This window comes from Ostrea edulis, chromosome 3 (assembly GCF_947568905.1).
Source record: "Ostrea edulis chromosome 3, xbOstEdul1.1, whole genome shotgun sequence".
Taxonomy (NCBI): domain Eukaryota; kingdom Metazoa; phylum Mollusca; class Bivalvia; order Ostreida; family Ostreidae; genus Ostrea; species Ostrea edulis.
The window spans coordinates 44,759,163-44,782,359 of NC_079166.1; the positions used below are offsets into that span (position 1 = coordinate 44,759,163).

Sequence of the window (23,197 nt, forward strand, 5' to 3'; positions counted from 1 at the left end):
AGTGCACTTACAAAATACTTGCAACATAAATTGTGTAAAGAAAGTTATGAATAAGTGTATAAATGTCATTTAGATTTACACATAGTATGAACAAGTTCTCACTGAATTATCAATTCTGATTATGATTATCACTCCCATTTCAATTCTGGGATCATTTTTACTTAAGTCAGTTATAAAATTTAGAAGTGCAGACCCCACAGACTGAATGCAATTTATATATTTCATAATACTTAGAAACTAAATATATTAGCCTCGATCTAAGGACCAGTGGCTAATTTCTCAGATTGTGCTTTAGCTAAAGACATACCTATATATAATGGAAATCACATTTCAGTGCATGTTAAGAGAATTCAAATAAATTACTCAAAATTTGAACAGATAACTGAATATGTACCTTTTGTGTCTGTTTATAAAATTACAAAGAATAGAAATCATACAATTAAAGGCATAGATTTATGATGACAGGATGAGTTTCTATTCAAGATATAGAATTCATCAATACAATATGGTCAAAGTATGATAAATTTACAGATAGATGCATGCACACACGTACGTATGTTGGGTCACTAACTATGCATTCTATGATTGGCAAGTCCAACAATTTTTAAACACATTTAATATTTGCCTCTCTGTAGATCGATAAACACTTGGGTAACTTACAAAAATTGAAATAAACATGTATTACACGTAAAACCACCTGTTAACAGTATAATTATCTTCTGACACACGGTGTCAGCCATGTTGTAACCAATGAAACTTAACGTATACTTAATAACTTACTCCCGAGGGGTGGCAGAGTTAACTCTGTTCGTAGAAGGACCCTTTTTGGCAGCCTTTGAAGCCATTCAGATGTTTTACGTCTTAGAAACAGTTAATTATCACGCAAAAACATTAGAATTAGATAGGAAAATCGGTTGCCACGATCCTTCGCCGGATGTCAACACACGATTATATAGATTGCCGCAAGAGGACGCTTTTAAAGGGAGCAGTTTGTATTTTGCACAGCAGACGACGCAAAAAACCTGTCGCATATTTATTTAGATGTTTAAGATTATCCAATTCAGTAAATTGGTATAATAAAAATGAATTATTTCAGAAAAATTCACTGAACTAATTTTCCAATGTAAGATACAGGAAACGTACGGTGATTTTTAATGCACAAAGTGCTGAATCCCTGAAACTTGGTCTAGTGAAAAATCCTATACGATCAGTCTTCAAAGTAATTTATCAATATTCATAAGCTTACATGCGTTATCTGGAAGTCACAAAACTTCAGCATAAACACCAAGCTGAAGTTGTTTAACAGCAAAGTGAAATCAGTCCTCCTTTACGGCTCGGAATGCTGGAGAATAATACAGAGCGACATACAGAGGATAGAGGCATTCCATAACAGCTGCCTCAGAAAAATTCATCGAATATACTGGCCTAACAAAATAACAAACAAGAACTTGTTCAATATTAGCAAATGTAATAGTATCTCAACACAGATAAAACAGCGGCCCTTTAGATGGCTAGGTCATGTTCTGAGAATGCCCAGTGAGAAGATTCCAAAAACTGCCTTGCACTGGACACCACCAGGGAAACGAAAGCCAGGTAGACCTCGAACCACCTGGAGGAGAACCATCCAAGCGGAACTTCAAGAGGAAGGTTACACCTGGGGGCAGGCTCAGCACTTGACAAAGGACAGGGACAAATGGAGGAAGGTTGTTGGTGCCTTATGTCCCACCGGGGATGAAGAGGATAAGTAAGTTACATGCGTTATTAGAGTATCAATAAATGAATATATAAATAGTTTCAGAAGAAGAACAAAATGCAACAAATAAATTATTTCTTCAACAACAACAATGTTTGCTGTGCTTGGGCATATCTTGGTGAATCAGAACAGTAAAATGATTGGAAAGTTCTACAACTTAAAGCAATAATTGCCTAACAACTGGGGGAAAATGCTAATGCGATCGATATATGAACCAGAAATTATTATCATTAGGCAATTAATTATTATTATTAATATTTTACTATATTGATTTACAAGTATGATTTCAAGTCGACAGTAGGATTTATTTTTAGTTTATTTATTTAGGAATAGGCACATATAGGCCCTTCAATATAAATACAAGACAATATCACAGAGGAACACATAGTTAAAACAAAAGTAGTTGTTAAATACATAAAATAAATAGGTAAATTTAACAGCTACCCGGTACTTGACTCTAAGAGCACAGTGAATAAATTAATGTATATGCCTATGCCAAGGATAACCCATGAAAGCCATATAGCTTATTTCCAATGGGGTCCGACTGGGCTCATTATTGAAAAAAAATAATAATTTCAAAATCCAACTCGTTAAATAACAAGTTACAATTATCTCGTTACAACGAGCATCTTGTTATAGCGAGTTAGATATCTCCCTATATAATGAGTATCTCATTATGTAACGAGTTAGTCTGATCGAGTTATTTCGTTATATAACGAGTTAGATTTTTTTCACTTTTCAAATATCAGCCTATCGGGCTTATATTATGCATGTATTATGTGGGGTGGAGGTGCATCTACATACAGCGAAAGCAGTATCTAAAGGCTAAACTATAGTTACACAGTAGTAAAAACAAACAATATCATTTATTCTCTGAGTGGCTGTACTTATAATAAAGACCGTTTACCGACCATCGTTGCGATTGGCCCTTGTCATGGACTTCTCAGTGACATATCTTCTTGAGCCCAGTATTCAGGCATATTAACTCTATGACATGGATCCATGATGTAATATCAACATACGGTGGGCCCACACATACGAAGATCAGATGCAGAACAGGTAGTAGATACATGCAATATGATTACCACCATTCAAAACAGATGGCAAACACCGCGTATATATTACCATATGAATTTATGCAGAATTTCAAACAGATCAGTTTATAATTAATTATGATTATAAATATTTCAGTAGCTTTTTCTGGTACACAGTCTACTGAGTAAGCATAAAAGTTATTTGTGATAAACGCAACTCGATCCTCGAGCCTTTCGAACAAGCGGGAAAAAACTACCTTGAATGTAATACCCCCCCCCCCCCCCCCCCCCACACACACACACACACACACTTATCAAAATAGATACAATATTGGTAAACCTTAGAAAAATTCTTACCGTCTTTTTCAATAAATATTTGCCAGAGGCAAAGAGATCTCCCCACAGCAATGCAAGTTTGAACTAGTATGAGAACAATTATACTAATTAATTATTTACACTGGGTTTGAAAGCATCGATGTCCTACAATTTCGTATATATGTGGTATATGTAATACTTCCGAGCTTGCAGGAAAGACCCGAGAAGATGTGATTGAACAACGTGTTCCATCAAGTTTTGGGAGAATATCTAGGCCTAGTTTCTTATCCTAAAACTTCCATTGTTTTAATCAAATCAATATATTATTTCTATGTTCCAATCGATTTTGAGAGTGCTTTAAGGTAACGGTTACATTTATTCACAATCTTTTTTTGTCTCCAAAACAGAAGAATTATTAATGATAATGTTTGTTGAGCAATTGAAAAGTTAGCTGCCTTGCTTTGGTTTGATTTAGAAGGTACGTTACCTAACTATTTCCATATCAAATAAATATTGTTTGATTGATAGTTTACACCAGACATCTCTACTGTTTGACAAAGTAACCATTTAGTTATGAAATAAAAAAATTCAGAATATTCAATTGATGACAATTTTGTTAAGTTCAGCTTTTATGGATTCTGAAAAATAAATATGCAAGAGAAAAAACGTTAAAATTTCCCTTTAATGTAAGTAAGCGGATACATTTACACATTTTTTTCTAATGGGCTTTTAAATTGTAATTAAAAACTGAAATCCGTGACAGCAAGTGAATTTTCCGGAAAACAAAATTTTGTTTGCTGATTCTGGTCTGAACAAATATACGTGTAGAGGGAGATTTCCGTAGCAGCGGGTCAAAAATTAGTATATGTATTTTTTTTTTTATTTGTTAGCAAACATTACATTAGATTGTCCTAACCAACAACTAAAACAATGATTAAGATTCCACTGATTATAAAGATCGTCAAAAGGCAAACCCAATCTATGTCTTCGTGAATAGGTGAAAATATAAAATAAATAAATAAAAATTAAACACTATATAGTTCTGTTCACGATAAAGTAAGTTACTTGTTGATGATGAATCGGATGACAAAAAAATATTTTTAAAAGGAAAATTAAATACCTCTCTTTGATCGGGGATTCTGTGCGCCCTAAGGACGGGGAAGCGGATTCATCGTGACTAAGGACTGATCCCCTACGCGACTCTGCGCCCCCTGCTGACGATCCCGCTCTGGTTTCGCGTGTGGCTCTGGCAACGTTGATTGTGACGTCATCAGGAAGCTCAGAGAGCGACGGGTAGAACCTTACGGTCTTATAAAATGTATCGCCCTCGCGGATATCCCCAAGCGACTGTCTATATGCTCCTCCCAAAAGGTTACCATCTTTCAAGGACACTCGTTTGGACGACGATGACGTCTTTTTACTGGAGGCGGGGGTTGAGCCTCTTCGGCTCATCTTTGTATGTCGCAACAAAAAATTATCGACTGTCGTTTACTGACTCTGGCGTTATTGCTATTAATACCTCAGTGGTTAGAGATTAAATCCGCACTTCATGTTTCAATAACTGCAATTATATACATAATTGGACGTAAACTCGCACTTCAATCCGTCTGTAAGTTAACGAAGCCGAACGTGTCAATGAAAATAGTTAGTGAATGTTATAAAGCTATAACTGAATTCTCCTGTCAAAAACCATCACGGAGGAAAAGCACCTGTCAACCACCTCTACAGAGATCCACACGCACACATGAATCCCAAATCCTCGACTATTGTAAAAACAGCTGGTCTCACAGCATACAGAAGTGAATTCGGGTGGTTGCCGTGTCAAACTTTATAAACGATCTTCCTTTTTGTGCAAATTGTTTTCCAATCTAAGTCCCTAATCACATTCATTCAAAAATCGAAAGCATATCCTCCATTAAGTTGTCAATTACACGGGAAATATTCGAAGATTGCTTTGTTAATGTACGTTTTTTTAACAACAGCATCGAGGTAATGATTCAATTAAGCTTATCATATTCAAATGATATTCATTTACAACCACTTGCACAAAAAAACATATGCCCACGATCACAGTCTTCTGTTAAAACACATTGCTGACACATATCGGAGTTGTATTTCTATACGTCTACCCCCAGCAACGTTATAAAAGCAGCAAAGTGATTTTCCTTTTAATTCCAAACAAACATACAAAAACACAACTAAGTCTCATCCAAATATTTGTTCTCAATGTCAAAGCCCCTAGGATCAGTTTCCACGCATAAGCGAACCAGTTTCACTTCTTTTTTTTGGATCGTACACCGTATTTGGAAATCAATGGAACTTGTTGACATATCTATAGCGAAGCACTAAGGACTTGATTACCTTCTCAATTAGGCCCGGAATACATACAGAGTGGAACCGAGTCAACATTCCAACATTGGGGGAACTCGATGCTAAACCAACAGTCGGCGGGGTACCTTCTTGTAGGAACTTTCAGAAGTGTATGCCTATTGAACTGTTCCACTGTTTTTTGTAGACCTCCAAAAAGGGGTCCATAGGTGAAGGATTAGCTAATGTTATGAATAAAATATGCATCAAGTGGTCAAAGCAGTAATTAGGAAGGGAAGAAAGGTAACGGCAGAATCATGTGAACTAGAATGGGCAAAGGACCAATCGAAGAAGTTATTGTTAAATACCACGGGAGTGGGAAAGAACATTCTTACGTCTGCCAATTTCACTAACAGTCAACTTCTATAATACATATAAAAAGTAAATAACGGAACTTTATTAATTTTTTGCCCAAAGAAATGGGTGAGATTCCTTTGCGCTCAACAAATTTAACTTCATGCCTAGAAATAATTGAATGTCTCTAACACAGAGATTGTCACTGTTTCTGATCCCGACAGGAGGGAAAGCTTTTCTTTTGTTCTACGCCATGGACGAGAGTTTAGGTGACAAACAGCATAATCGCATCGCAAACAAAAGAGGGAGGTTTATTGTTTCCTCTGCCTTTCGATAGACTTTTTTCCCCGGAGAAAATGGAGATGACGATTAAAAGACCGCACTTCATATAAGGATCTTAAGTTCGTGGAAGAAAACGGCGAGACAGTTCAATGTGATTTATCAAGACTAAACCTCAGAGATAGCCGAAGAAACTTATCAGAATTAGAGTTAATGGTTTTCAATGCAAATCCCCATCTCACACCATACGGTATTTGTAACGTCTTATTAATCCCGTCATCAATATAAACATCTCTTTATCGGAGAACTGTCGTGTCAGGCAACAGTTACGGGCCTTTATTGACAGAAAATGCATTTCTTCGTGATATCTGATTAATTGCTATTATTATATAGAATCGTGAATTAATCACCTGTATACACAAGATTCATGAGGTACTCGTGCACACGCAATAAATAAGTATCAATGTGTTAGTGCACCAAAACACACATATAATGCCTCCTAACATGATTATGTTTGTGTCTCTCTTCCCTGTATCTCTTTCCCCTTTGGAATGTATCACATGTTCTTGACCTCATGTACTACGTATTGTTGGTTTGAGTGAATATAAAGAAACTTGAAACTTGAACGACAAAGAACATTAATTAGACCAAAGTAAGATGTGGGACTGTTTTTCCCTTTATTTATGGATTCTGCCGTAAATCAAGGAGAGGGACTTTTCCTGCGCCATATCGTGCCGTAAATCAAGATAAATTTAGGGGAATGTTATAATATCCAGTGGATAACCTTATGATAAAAAGTTAGAAATTCAATCTAAAACTTTTACCGTAAACACTAAGGTATTACCAACATTCCATCAGAATTGTGTGTGTACTAAATCAACAGAGTTACCCGGATTTAGATTTAACCACTGTTTGAATTACTGATTAAATTCTTGGAATCTATCATATTAGATCTGAACTCGTCACAGATTTAATGTGCTCAGCAGAGAACTTGAATATCTAATTTTTAAAAACGTTTAAATTAAATTTATGGAGGGGTGTTCTTTCACTGTAGAAGAAACCATCAATGTTTTGGTTCCAAATTTTCCTTTATATAGAATTTAAAAGTGACACGAGGTGGAAATTCAAGACAACCAATTTAAGCAAATGACAACAATGTCAGCAACTCTAGTTAATTATGAAATTAATTGATGAAAGATATCCATGCTTTCTTTTCATGTTATAATAAATACCTTGTCTGATACAGCAATATTGAAAGTTGGTACCAAGATTTAAATGGCATGTTGCAAGTCACTTTCAAATATAAAAATAATTTCAAGGATAAATGGCTGCGTTAAAATATGGAGAACATGCAGTCCACATTGCAGCGCCCTTGAAATTGTCAAAATTAAAACTTTTCCATTTATACCTCTTTCATGGAGACATATTTTGCCAAGGATGTAAAAGTAAGAACATATCCTAACATTAATGATAAAGTGGGAGGGGGAAAAACACAACTAAAAACCAGACGCAATATCGATTTACATAATACGCCTTTCACATATCAAGTTACATATACCGAATCGATACTTCAACCTTTTTTATATCGATATTACCAACATCAGAGTACATGCAACGATTTTTGCTATGTGATGATGTATAAAAAAAAAAAAATAATAATAATCTGAGTGATTCAGCATTGATGAATGGAAACAATCTAAGCTAGCGTTCGGAAACAGAAGAAAACATAGCATTAAAGTGACCTTTAAAACGCTAAAGACTACCCCACGACAACTCGTATGATACTATACTATTTTCCTCATAATTGCCAGCTTCTGAATGAAGTTTATTATAACTACAAGATATTTTCATGGAAATCGAAATCTGTCAAGCTAATACCTGGACGACGAACGACTTGAAGGAGGACGGCCGGAAGTAGGTCTGTACGGAAGTCCTCCACCCACGGAGGAAGCTTGGGAGGACGAGCGGTCGGAACAGGAATCTTCCGTCTGAAATTTAACACTGCGGTTGCTGTTTGTACTTTTTGTACCGCTGCGATGAATAGTGCCCTGTCGGCGTGTCCCTGCTGACATTTTTGTCTCTCTTGTTTTGTTTTTAATAAAAACCTACATTTGAGGACTTGTCGGAAAACACATTGATTAATCCATAAAATATAATATATAGCAGATAAAAAACGTGATCACTATACACTATGTTTTCGATCCTCTAACAAAGAAGAATCACATAAAACCATATTAAGGTCCTCGTCCAAACGTACAGTGTAGTCAATTTGCAATCACGATGACACATGCATAGGAACATAAAATGATTTCTATAAATTATGTTGGCCACAATTTTGGTCGCTGTCGCCAGTTACATACTTCAGCTACGGTAAAGGTAATTTATTCCGGGTATCAATACCATCATGATTAGTGGTTTACATGCAGGTTTACTTTCTAAATAATCCGCCCCTAATTCCCATTACCTGTGCCTTGCTATGATATGATGTCAAAGCAAGGTGCGCGGTATTAATTCTTGTGATAAGAGACCTGTCCCCCGTAAATCTCTTCAGAGATTTAGAGAGGGACACCATTTGTCTGTTCCTGTTAGCCTTAAAAGAATCATTAATCTTTAAACAAAGATCTTACAATTATGAACAAAGTGAAATTCTCATCATTCCTTTATTATCGACACAAGTGAATATCGCGGGTTCGTTTTATGATTTATTTATTCATTATTATAATTCATTGCAGGAAAAGGTTTTGCTCAAGAGGCGTTGGGTGAATTCCGACGATCCCCGACCTTTGTTGTTTGGGATCGCCAGGGTACATCGCAGATGATGGTAGTACAGGAATTATAAAACAAGACACATCAAAGAAAACGATTTAATCGTGTCGTCTTCACTAGGCAACGTTCTTGATATTCTTTGTGGGGTATAAACCTTCAAACCCCAAGAAAAAAAAACATCAATTCAAAAGTAATCCAAACGCATATCAACATTCGTGATTTTTTTTTTTTTAAATTTCATCATCGAACATTTCTTTCAAGAGTGCTTGGTTACGCCAAGAAGGATAACTCTAGATATAAGCATCGCAAACCAATAAACAATAACCTTGCAAATGATTTGATTCCCTGGGGGATTTCACACGATGTTATGAAATCCACACGTTTTTGAAGAAAAGGAATCAGATTACCGTTTCCATACAAAATGAAATGACGAGATACTATTCACATATCGCGATCGACTTTGGAAAAAAAAACCCAGTTAATAACTACTCCCTACCTGGATCTTGTGGTCTGAAGTCCGGACATCTTGGTGCCCGGCCGAGAGGAGGCGCTGTCCAATCGGTATCGCTGAAGATTAGCATTACTCTGTTTACGACCCCCAAGGAGGGGGACTTTTCCCGCCATATTATACAGAATTTTTTTTTTTTTAAATTAGTTTAACACTCCATCTTCCATTCAGTGAAGGAATAAGGTGTTGGTCATGAAATATTTTGAAGACCCTTCGACCGCGCAGTTCCAGACTAATAAAATATGTTATATATAGATATACCTTGGAATTAACCCGATCTAATCCGCGGAATACCTTTGTTAAATTGTTATTTAATGTTCATACTTCTTTCTGTGTTATAAATGGATTAGAAATCAAGTATTGCTGGTAGCAAACTCGTGTACAGTAGAACACACGGAGTTAAAGAACTCGCTATGCTGAAGATTGTTGCCTATAATCTTAATCACCATTAAGATTAAATTAACGGATTGAGAAATTTTTTCTCCTGTGCTGCAAGCAAATTTTTTTTTTTTTTTTTTTTTTTTAATGTTGCATCCAGTAATTTTTCTTAAATTGAATACATAGGCCGGGATATATGAAAGTACAAAAAGAATTAATAATATATACAATTAAGAATCGAAATTGATCGAACTCATTAAACTACTATATAGCAGAAATAAATAGCACTAAGCAGGTGTATGGGAAATACTATATGAATTCGCTACCACTTTAAGAACCGCGCTTAAGGATGACGTGTTTATTGCCCTTCGTCCAAGTAGATTTAAATTTCCTTATCAATCTAACAAGCCTCCAATATAAAGTAGTCCACGCAATGAATAAGGAATTTTTTTAAAAGATATATTCAAGAAATAAATTTTATTTTTTAAAAAATACATGAGGGTGTGAACTGCGACGTTACACGCCGGGATACTAGTAACTCATGTTCCAGCGCATTGATCCGCGCATCACGAAAAGTATTCCGACGTGAAGCGTCAATCGGAACTCCTCGAATGTCTCGCGCACTCGACATAGATCTCGGATGTAATACGATGGAATCCATGAGCGAATTTGATGCATTGCTGTGACGTCACAATTGACAATGCATCAAATTCGCTCATTGATGCCATCGTATTACATCCGAGATCTATGTTGAGTGCGCGAGACATTCGAGGAGTTCCGATTGGTGAAGCATCGCAGTCCATACCTTCATGTATTTTCAAAAATGAAATTTATTTCTTATATCTGCATTCTACATTTATTTCTGTTGGAATTCCCAGCCACTGAAATAGACGTACTACATTTATCAAGATCCATACGCGCATTGTTAACAACTGCATCGCATTCATGAGGAAATGGCTATCATTACAATTTGTAAAGATATCAAAGACAAGAACATTTGAAATGTAAATATGTAAGACTGAAGACAGAATATTATGTTGAAATTAGATTATAGTATTAATCTTTTCGACAAGCCACACCACCATACACAAAACAACAAGTGGAACCCAAATCTTATAAATAAACCTTCCCCTGTTGACTATGACGGAAACCCTAGAATAGTGAGAGAGCCTAACAGAGATCAGATCACTTCCAGTCAGACATCGAGACAAGCAGACGTGACAGGTCTATATCTGACATTCCAATTCACATGTTCGGAAAATATCACGAACCCGTACTACATGTATATGAAAAGTATTACCGTTACTTAAAACGATATGATATTGGTGCAGTCGTATTTCTATATTCATTTTCATGAAGAAGAAAAATCCCATCTTGAAGGTAGTCATGTATTACTTATTTGTAACTTTGTGACAGGGAAAATTTGTTATATAATGTTAATTGTATCCTATTTTTTTCTGGTACACAAATTTGTTCATGACTCCAACATATTTTTTTTGTAAATTATTCAATCTTTAATCTCTGTTATTCAGTATATAATTTAATTCGATATATAAGCATAATACCATAATCATTCTGTGTGCATTCCATGACAGTCACTAGGAGCTCATAAGGATAAGAACTCGTTGATTATTTACTTGTTTCTTATCCTTTATATAGAACATTTTCAAACAGAAGGTAGTCTTCGGATTTGATGAAAAACACACCTCTGTATATCACAACAGAAATACGATCAAAGTTATCTTTAAAATGGCAAATACAACAAAAAATTAAAACAAATTGATGATTGACGAAAGGAATCTTGTGAAATGAAAACAGTTAATCAGTATGAAGCACCTGATGTTGAGGTACCGTGATGGGGGAAACACAATTAATGACAGTAAACAGAAATCTATAGCGATAATATCTATCTCTCTATCAAATCAAAATATCCCAAAAGAAAAGTACCGCCGTATCCACGGCAACACGATTATTGATTCTAACAATACTAGACACGTGTCAATAACTGTCGTGTAAGCTAGACATCTCTGAAGGTTATTAACGACCCTGACGTTACCTTGAGTTCTGAGACCGAGTCCTCTCGTCAATGGTAGCTAGGTTTTTCTTCTTGCTTGCCATTATTCGCTCATTTTAGGAAAAACAATATCTAGAGATCCTGTAAACAAAATGGCGACTTGGGGAAACACATCCGGACTTGGCCGTTATGCTTCTCCCGCTAATCCCAACACGCTTGGAAAATCCTCAGATTAATCACCTGGCATTACCGAACACGCTAATCAGTATATTAATCTTCATTGTTGCCGTACAGACCTCAGAGTAAAATGCAATGCACTTGAAAGCAAAAGAAGATTACGAAAACAAGATACAGAATGTAAGTCCAATACTGCCATCAGACTGCACTTTTGGGTGAGAAATTGTGAAGAAAAATAATAAATAAACTCGATTTTATGGTGTGAAAAACGTGTGCTAAACCCAAAAAAAACATTGCCTTACATCTGTTGTTATTGTTTTAACTAATACCGTTACCAAAGTAATATATGAACGAAGATTAATACTTCCGAGTTTTCTCTGATACTGACTACAAGTAACTAGGAATCCAGATCAAACATACTAATCATTAAGAAGGGGGGAAAACTAACTGGAACTCTCTTTACACTCTCTTCTGAAAACCAACCTGTTCGAATTAACTTGGGCAATACACCACTTAAAATTGAAGACCAACAGACATATCTTGGTGTAACATTTGACAATGATATAACATCAGCTGAGACAAAGGCAAGAAAGAAACTAAGCATGCACCACTGGGAAACTGACAGGTACTAAAAGGGGATCAAATGAAAACAATCTTGAAATCAGTTTGCCAAGGAAATGTCCGCCCTCTTCTCGAACATGGATAGATCTTGGATGACTGTCTAGCAAAACACACCTAGACCTTAGACAAAGTTCAGAACCAGGCATTACGAGTCATCACAGGTACCATGAGATCAACACCAATACAGAGCGAAAATAACGAATATACCACCAATAAGCAAACAAAGATACAAGTCATAAAAATGCTAGTGCACTCAAGACCAGACTAAAGCAATTTTCTACAGGCAGACTTAAATGACCAAGTTTTACATTATAGACAAAGTCATTGCTGAGAAAACACCAAGAAACTTTACCAAAGCAAGTCAAACCCATTGCTTTCTCTGTGAATGACCAACCCTGTGAATATAAGCTTAGGAATGTCAGTATTCAAACAACAATACCAAACATCACCTCTAAACATGAGCAATCTGACATTGTTAAGAAAACTTTCACTATAACCATGCTAAAAGAACAGTAACCACTTGAATCTTGGATAAGAGTATTTACAGATGGACCAGCCACAAATGCCACCAAAACAAAAAAATAACGGAGGAGCTGGTATTTACATCAAATATCCAAACGGAGAACGACAATCCCAAGCAACACCTACAGGCCTACACTGTTCCAATTACAAAATTGAAGAAGCCATCATCCATGCTACACGTACTGACCCGGGCTGTTTTCCTGACAGATGCACTCACTGTATTGCAGGCTTTGACAAATCACAAGCTACCATTACTAGAACAGGTGTTATTCAATATCAAAAGTCATACGACAGTGCTACAGTGGATCCCTTCTTACTGTGGAATCTATGGAAATGAACAAACTGACATTTTAGCTAAACATGGTGCTGTACAACAACAGAAGGAAAAGCCAGTCTGCCGAGCAGAGATGACGATCATCAAATCTCTGTACGGTCAACCCAAGCAACAATTAAGACAGTTACCAACCGCTGTCAAGTCCTGACCAGACTATTATCTTCTACTGAAGACAGGGCACAACAGATTACACCAACATCTAAACAGAGTGATGAAGGTTGTACCATTTCCAATGTGTCCCTGTGTTGAGACAGGACATGATAGTATGATGATACTACCCACATTCTACAGACATGCAAGGCCATCAGGGATTGAGTCAACAGATACGGCCATCCCCAACAGCAATCCAGGAGAAACTATATGGAACAGTGGATGTCTTACAGAAGATCACCAGATTCGTAAGGGAAGCACAAATCCAAGTGTGATGGCGAACGACAAGAAGATTAAGATGAAAACATCCGAGTTTCCTCTGATACTCACTACAAGTAACCAGAAATCCATATCAAACACACTAATTATTAAGGTCAAAACTTTCGAGTTTCCTCTGATACTGACAAGTAACGTACCAGAAATTCAGATCAAACACAATAATTATTAACATAAAAACTTCCGAGTTTCCTCTGATACTCACTGATTACTAATCATTTACTAGCTATACATAAATTTAAATGCAAGTTGAGACTGCAATAAAGAATTCTGACAACTCTAAATTCACATTCCAAAAAATATGCTGAATTTTTATTTTCAGCAAGGAATTGTAAAATTGGTTATTTTTACAGACAAATTTGAATATACCAGAACTATGTACTAATGATCTTATATCGTTTTTAAAGTGTATTATCGTAGAAGAAGACACTTAAAGAAAATGACCTAAAAGTCTCACCACCTCCAACACGCCCACTCTACAGCGAGATAGAATCCGAGATCTAGCTATTTATGTCATTTTCAAAATTAATGCATTTCTTAAATTAATCAAAATGAAATGTAACTCCTTTTTTATAATTCACACTGCAAAATATTCAATAAAAACCAGGTATTTCTTGATAACCATACCCCTGCCCCTTATTTTCCTAGGTTTTCTGCGATGTGACCTATTTAGACATTAAGACCCAATATGATGATCAGATTATTAGTTTGAAGTGCATCAATAGATATATATCAACACATATATAACCACAAAAATACCCGGCATTGTTTGTTCGAAAATGTTACATACGATTAGCATATCATTTGCATCTTTATTGTGTCGAAATTTTACAACGATACGATCGTAAAATCACGCTAATGTTCATACCAGTCACGAGATTTCATTTAAAGTGTTACTTTTCATACCTTACGTTGTAAATTCAACGGATTTAATTTTCCGTTGTGGCAATATGAATTCCCACGGGAAAACAAAGGGGCAAGCCCAATCACTCTCTCCACTCTTTAATCATAGTTCATTTTAAACAAAAGTGCATTCTTGATCAGCCTAAGTTCAAATGATTCTGATACGTTCAGTGATGTACAAAAATATATTTTGGGCGTTTTGTCATCTTCCTGTAGAGAATATATTCCGATATGTATCTATCAATCATATCTATTATCTCAAAGTTCTCTGCATCTGCGCGACTAACTAGTGTCTATTGTTCCATGAAAAAAGTGTACAATTTAGGTATGGTGTCGAAGAGATGGACTCATTTATAAAATCATCAAGACTAAGATGGAAATGGTAGCTGTCTACTTTCAATACTTTGGTTTCTCGACTGCTTCACGGGCATTTTACTATAACTGATAAATACAGGAATTTGTTTTTCGCATCACGTGTTCTACAGAGGTTATATAATCTAAGATTCAGCATCCGTGATACGCAGGGTAATTGTCAACGATTGTCTACATGTATGAGAATTTCTTTCGATGGCCACCAATACCTCTAATTGCCAGTAAGCCTGACCTTTGACCCTGTCGTGTGATGAACTGTTACAGGTATTGGGTACCAGGTCCCCCAGATAGCCGTCAGTGGCCTATTGTCCCCACCACACTACCGCAGGACCGAAGCAGTGCGATAATGAGATAGGGTGCATATCTCTACCGATAAACTACCAGATAGGTGAATGCGTACAGCGGCTACAACAGGGATTTTACGGCCCATTAAGCGAAGACAGCCAATAGCTTAATCATGAAAGACAATTTGAGCGAATGAATTGATGATGAATGCGTCTGGCTGATTTTTAAAAGTATATACATGTATATATAAATTTTGCATTTAGCATATGTAACTACAAAACAATTATGGATTCTGCAATTCCATATATATATATATATATATATATATATATATATATATATATATTCAAAATAAAACTCGCTCATGTGCTAACTGCAATAGCAATATCTTTACGAAAACAAATTTTTACATGTAGCTTACCTGAAGACCGCGGCTAATTTGAGAGCTTTCAGGGACCTCAAGGCAGTTTTAGTTGGAGTTGTCTCTCCCATTTTTATAACAATATTATTCTAATATTTTCTTCGCTGTAAAACGGTTTCTATCCTTGGTATGTTGGTTCGGAGTGTTCTACATCCATCCATACTAAACGCTCACGAGTTCAATCACCGTGCACTTCAGACTAAAACGTATCAATGCTTGATTATTCCTGATCCCTATCGTTGATGAAATTGCAAATTAAAATTGGAATTAAAATTCAGCATTTCAACGCTTGATACGGAGGCGTAGCTTATAAACCCTCTTAATTTCCTGTAGAATTCATTAGATGAAACCTAAGAATTGTTTGTTGACAGTTAAAATTTTAAAGGTCTGTTCCGTAAACGTCAAAAATCAGAGGGTGTCTTCCATTGTCTCCTGGTAGGAAGTTTAACGAGCTTTTATTCCATTTAAAATCACTAGAACATCAAGGCAGCTTTAAATGCAAATATGGTTGCTAGAACATCGCTTAAAAATCATTTTTCTTCATTTTGCCCACTCAAGAAAAGACAGCACTTTCGATGAAATATGTTGATGATCATATCTCCAGCTCTGACTTCGAAATGATCAGTTTTGAATGTTGACTAATGGTACTTTATCATTTACTACTGTGAATTATCTTATTTTAAAACAAATTGTAGCGGAATTCTCTTGTCAATATGCACACTTCTCAATCAGTATGCAGTTTTTATGGTCGTTAGTGATTCTTGTTAACAAACAACTGGCTTCCGCTCGTTTTCTGCATAACCATTGTACTTCAATTCCTTAACTATAACAGTGATAACCCATATCGGTCTAAAAATAGAGATGTCACCAAACTAACGCATCAAAGAGAATGACGTAAGAAAATGTCGATAAATCTGTCCTTAAACAGAAGAGACGGGGCGTTGAACATCGCTTGGCACCACCAGCAGTCCTCACCTCTCATGGAACCACGTGTACAGCGTTAAAGGTATTCACTACGCGGCAGTGTCTTTTGAGGAAGTGCACATAATAAAGTCGATCCCTTCAATCTGAATAACAAGAGGCCAAAAATTCTACTGTGTTGAGACTGTCTGTATTCTCTGTGGATGACGATGTATCAAATATAACTGGCTTACAAACCCATTAAATGGTCTCCCTTACACCAAGAGAGGGCAAACATGGTACATATTTACAGTATTATGGCGTAGCACATAAAAATCCAAAGGACAGTGATTTACACAATGTACAAAACTCTCACAGCAGTCAGAATCGGCAGCGAACACATCCTACAATATGTTTGCTTATAGACGTTATGATGTTTAGAACTTCATCTCTGCAATAACCTTTAAACTGTAAACAAGACGACGACCTGACAAGTCATAAAAAAGAGAAGACTCGCTCATTAATTGGGTGTAGGCAAACAATATTTTGAGCGCAGCTAAGATAAGTCGTCTTTTACATTGGCGATTTGACTTTTACTAACACGTTGTACTGCGTTTCTCTAGTCCCTTTGAAGAGGTCATGGCAAGATAACGGCAGTATTGAGTGATAACAACCTTGTTCATCTCTTGTGGAATATACCGACCAATATTCTACTTGCCATAAATCAGAATATTCGCCAATTTTCCCCTTATCCGCACTGTCATAATCAAATATTTTGTATGGAAAGCCCGATTATCGGACACCAAGCAGTAGATCCCTGTCGAAACTTAGTTCCGGCTTAAGAAAAATCACGCGACGTGCTTGCTCGTACCAGCAACCATTTTCCCTTAATCAGTAGATTTCAGATTGATCAAATGAAAAGAAGAAATGCTTTTTCAACAGTATATCAGAGTTACATGATAGAATTGCACTTATGACAAAGCTCATCTAAGTGCAGGAACATAATTGCTGGAATAATGTGTTATCCGCTATCGCTCTTAGAAAAATGTTTAGATCCGCAAAACTAACAACCCGAGGCCACCACTCTGAACATTTTAATTACTCTAAAATATTGTTTCTTCATTACCCTGTTAACACGTGCGCGTGATGGAATCCTCTGCAGGTAATTCTGACAATATCTAAAAATCAACTGAAAGGAGTTTCTGAATAAAACTTGTTTGTCAGGAGAAATAGAAATGATAGTCATGCGCCGGTCTATCCCATGTTCATATGTAGCCCACGATAGACTTGATTCCTTATCATTAGGACTGTACGGTATGTGGTAATCCAAATCTGGGACAACGTATTGCATAGATTATCGAATCAACCAGTAAAAACAAAAACAAAAATGAAAATAAAGCTAAATTAAAATAAAAACAAACACACACACACACACACACACACACACAAAACCCAAGAGATGTTTGTAAAACATATATGCCCCTCCCCCCCCCCCCCCTCCCCCCGTGTTGCAAAATTGAAAAGGGTTATACACATGCATCATTTAATTGATAGTAGTATCACCAATTCAAAATATTGAGCAGACAATAGCTTCCTATATGTCAAGAGTGGATTGACCATGTGACCTAAAAATCAATAGGGGTCATCTACTCCTTATGCTGTACCAGTGTAACAAGTTTAGTGTCAATCAAGCAATTAATTCTTAAAATATAGTAAACAGTATATCACTATGTTCAGTTTAACTCTTGACCTTTGATCATATGACCTCAAAATCAATAGGGGTCATCTTCTCCTGCAGATATACCACCATGCCAAGTTTGAAGTCTGTTAAGCAAAGGGTTCTCAAGATATTGAATGGACAGTATATTCCAATGTCCAGTTTGACCCTTGACCTCTGACCATGTGACCTCAAAATCAATAGGGGTCATCTTCTCCTGAAGATGTACCATTGTACCAAGTTTGATGTCTGTCAAGCAAAGGGTTCTCAAGATATTGAGTGGTCAGTATATTCCTATGCCCAGTTTGACCCTTGACCATGTGACTTCAAAATATATCGGGGTCATTTACTACTCCTTAGGAGTGTACCAAGTTTGATGTCTGTCAAGCAGAGGGTTCTCAATGTCTTCCTATGTCCAGAGTAGATTGATCCTTGACCTTTGACGTTTTGACCTGAAAAACTATAGGAGTCATCTTCTACTCATATCCAACCCACATACTATCAAGTGAATGGTTCTCAAGATATTGAGAACATGTGGTCTACCGACCGACCAACCGACAGGTGTAATGCAATCTGCCCCTCTTCTTTGAAGGAGGGGGGGGGGGCATTAAAAAAAACAAAAAAAAAACGACAATTTCGTAGAATAACAATGTGCTAAGAAACTATGTATATACATATATATATATTTATATATATGTATCCTTTCCCAGTTTGATTTTCAACATTTTTTTTTTCTTCTCTTTTACACATATTTCCTCCTATTTATCCATACTTAGATTAGTGTATGTACATATTCAGAATTATTTAGCCAATGAATCAAGAAGAATGGTGTTGAGTATTGATTCATAAACGAGTTACCTTTCTTGGATTTGATATACCACGTGGAAATTTACAAAATCAAAGACCAAAGTAATAAAAAAAACGTTATTATGTTTGATTAAAAATTACCTTATATGCATTGCATGAAATCTAATCACCTGAATAACTGATATTGTACATTTCGAAAAACCGTTATCGATAGAATTGCAGTGACCATAGCCACAATCAAAGAAGCTCAACAGGTACTGATGCCGTGCAAACATCGGAAAAATCTATGTACCTTAATAAAACTCTGGGTATAATCCTAGAAAACCCTCACAAGTGCAATTTGTGTTAAAACTAAAGCATATATCAGCTGTTATTGGTTCCTGTCTGTCAAAGTTTCTACAGAGACTGGTCCACCGTGCTGCGATAATGAAATATCTCTCGTGCAAATTACGTAATATGATGTATCCGTATGACTTATGCCTTCATAAATTTATTTCATGTATGGAAATTAAAATTTCCTCTTGATATCTTTAAACACTCGATATCATTTTCATGCCAAGTGAAGGATTTTATCACTTACAAATTAGCTTTTTGCAAGTACAAAACCACACATTTCCATTTATGCATATATATGTACATGTACTTGAAAGACTGGTGCAATTTTCCCTGTGGACTAGATTACAAAGACATCATCTAGATTCGACAACATGACATCCATCATATCCTAGAGAACACCAAGAATAAACCAACAAAAAATAGGATACACAGAACCCGAACTTAAGGATGTATGCTACACCAGAGAAATTTGATATGGATGAAAAGTGGAGGATATGTACAACATTATTTTGAAATTGAAAACCTTCAAATATACTTCTTTTAGTCAAAAAATGCAGTTTTAGTAGAAAGCAATGTGAAAATTTTTTAAAACCCCTGATGGTCTCGAACCCGCGATCTACAGTTCAACAGTTGACGTGCTAACCTACTGTGCTACTGAATGATTTTTTAAATGAATAGACAAATATTGCTAATATTTATATTTTCATCCATGTTTTAAAAGGAAGTCAACCGTTATGACGATGTAGAGTACCTCCTTAAATGTTTAATTGACTAAATTCGTATCCTTATATACATATTACCAAAGAAAGCAAAACAAAAAAAAAAGGTAAATTATTACCATTTTTCAATCAATACAAATCAAGACCTTTGAAGCATAATCTTAAAATTAATCAGAAAGTTACCTTTAGAATGTAAAGATATAACGAACCATCTCATCCGTATGATTTATATGAGTATGTTCGGAGACGTATTCTTGTTGCATGGATTCTTACCGCTTTCTTTGGATTTCTTGGAGACCAGCACCAAGGGGACCAGTCAAGGACAGTTTGGAAGTATTCAGTCCGACGTTCGCGGGAACTGTCATTCTCCGGGACGCCAGCTTCTCCATCATAGAACTCATGGCTACTCACACCTCTGGATGACAAATTCGTGATGGCGTAACTATTGATGGTTCCCGTAGTCTTTACATTTCCAAGATTTGCATCAAAGATGCCGGTATATCTAGTCATCCGGAAACGATTTGTTAACTTAATTTACATTCTTCTTAATGAATCAATATATTTCCATGTAATTACAGCATATAGGCACTCTGTAGACTGATCAGACTTTCTTTCAAAGCTCTGTTCGCGGTATCATCCCGGAACTGTTGGCGATCGTAGGAGAACTGCGAGTTCCGCGTTTTCCCAAACTCCAATGTCAACAGCCTCTTGTAGTCTTATCTTATCCTTTAATCCCCGAAAATCTCAACTACATCAATACCTGTAAAACCTCTAGCAACAGGGACCAGTGCGAAAAATCAATCGTTTCTAATAAGGAATCGAAGGTATTGATTTGAAATGTATATATTGATACAAAAATTCCCTTTTGTAATCCCTAAACAAAATTTAAATTTAGCCGTCATAAAGGATATTTACTCAGTATTTCACAAAACAAAGAAACACCACAGTAACAGTCGATACGACGCGCCTGTATAATAGGCTCATCTCAAGTACCGAGTTTTGCTTAGACTTTGGAACAACAAAACTTTACGCGGGTGAGTGGAAGCAGCAAATTTAATGGACTGTCGGTGAAACAGAAAGATTAGCTTGGTACAGAAAGATAAATATTTTTGCAAAATCAGAGTAATTCATATTCTAAACAATCGCTTCGTTTTCGAAAATTTTCATTTTATAACAGGTATCCGTACTATATATGTCAACAGAGTAATCAAAACTTTAAAAATCTTATAATATATGTCGTTAAATTCAATAAACAATACAATCACTGGGAAGATATTAGAAAACGAAATATATCATTACAGTACACCTTAGTTACACAGTGCACATTTATGCACAGACATCATATATCGTTCCCGTGGGGATCCGGATTAGAATAGGTCCTCAGTACCCCTTACTTGTTGTAAGAATCGACTACAGGGGGGCGGTCCTTTGGATGGGACCGCAAAAACCGGGGTCCCGTGTCACAGCAGGATAAAGATCTCAGCCATAAGCGCCGAGCATAGGCCTAAATTTCACATCCCTTTACCGGCAATGGTGACGTCTCCATATGAGTGAAATATTCTCAAGAGGGATGTTAAACAATAAAAAATCAATCAAGCAATTCTATATTCTAAACGACATAGAATTACACAGTTGTAGTTATCTTAGAAGACGCTTTGCTTTGTATGGGCGGATCCAAAAGGTAAGGTCAAGCGTCACTCTCATCCGACCAGACCCGTCTGTCCACTCCTCCCGAATTTTCAAATTGTAGTGAAATCGAATGTTTACATGTATATGTCTCCCCAGGTCTCGGGGTCATGAAAAGGACTTAAAGGACTAAGACTTCAGTCAAAATTTCTATCATTTGTTCACTGCTTATTTAACTGTGAAAAATTATAATCAAAAGATGTTTGTGATACAATTTTGCTAAACATTTCAATGCAATATACATATTTTTACGTCTAAGTTGTTTTTATAATCCTGGGGCCAGGGATTTAAGAACGTTGAACTTTCTACACACAAATCTTAAGACCCTCCCTTGCTGGAGGGGAAGGGGAGGTTGACCATGTGTTTCCCTGTATTCTAAAGAGCAAAATTTATAGCAAAATGTTTAGTGTGAAAATATTTGTTAAAAGTCCTGTACTCAATAATTCTTCTTTTTTTTTCATGCAGTCAATCAAAAGGTAAGGACACATGTGAAGTGTCCAAAAGAGGCAGAAAAAGAGTATTTAAAAAAATTCTCTCAAACATATCATCATCACCATCATCATCAGTAAATTTATAATGCAAAACAAAAGACAACAGAGAACAGTAGGATCCCGTGACATTTAGTCAGTTCCATACACCGGAAATCACAGACAACTGAGGAACTAGAATGACGGCAGTGTCATACTTTTATGTCAAATTAATTATTTGAGTGCGGCATGTTCCTGGATGCTGCTAACACAAACCTTGTTGAATTATACCATTGGATACAAAATAACAATCAGGAACAGAAACTATATGAAACTGAATAGTATTCTACTGTTGTTGTTAGATACCCAAACAAGATGCTTTTCCTCTGCACAGGTTCAAAGAAAATTTACCTTCTGAAATAAATGAAACCAAAATGTACTCACTTGAAGTGTATGACGGTTTTCAGTATTTGGATAGATGACCGCCTGCTAAAGGGTACTCCATTCCCCTCTCTATTATGTCCGGACATGGTAATCTCTCATTTTACAAATTCTTCACAACACGATTGCAAAAGTTATGGGCCATTAAAGTGCAGGGAACTACATGTAATAATTCAGTGAAATGTTTTCCTTTAATTTCCTGATTGAACAGACATTCAAATCCACAGTAATAACATTCAAAATGGAGCTCATTGAAAACTGTTTTATTTAACTAGTGCAGGCACTTCAATTCCCCAAATGAGAACCTTAGTTTTCGATAGCTGTATGTACGTCCACTTCGAGAGAAAAAAAGTGT

General features: G+C 36.2%; 1 protein-coding gene across 27 annotated transcripts in view; it reads right to left on the minus strand.

Annotated features, from left to right (window-relative positions):
* Positions 1-23,197, minus strand: part of LOC125673758 (androglobin-like) — a 60,814-nt gene that overhangs the window by 32,655 nt on the left and 4,962 nt on the right. For 6 of the 27 annotated variants that reach the window (XM_048910542.2, XM_048910534.2, XM_048910538.2 and 3 more), the window contains exon 1: positions 4,223-4,908. The exons of 3 other annotated variants lie outside the window; for them this stretch is intronic. In XM_048910542.2, the coding sequence (XP_048766499.2) occupies positions 4,223-4,554 (332 nt within the window). In that variant the 5' untranslated portion in view covers positions 4,555-4,908. Of the gene's footprint in view, positions 1-780; positions 963-4,222; positions 4,926-7,920; positions 8,666-15,769; positions 17,263-20,521; positions 20,962-23,197 lie in introns of those variants that run through there. 18 more of the 27 variants (XM_048910540.2, XM_048910533.2, XM_048910531.2 and 15 more) reach the window with 12 other exon arrangements.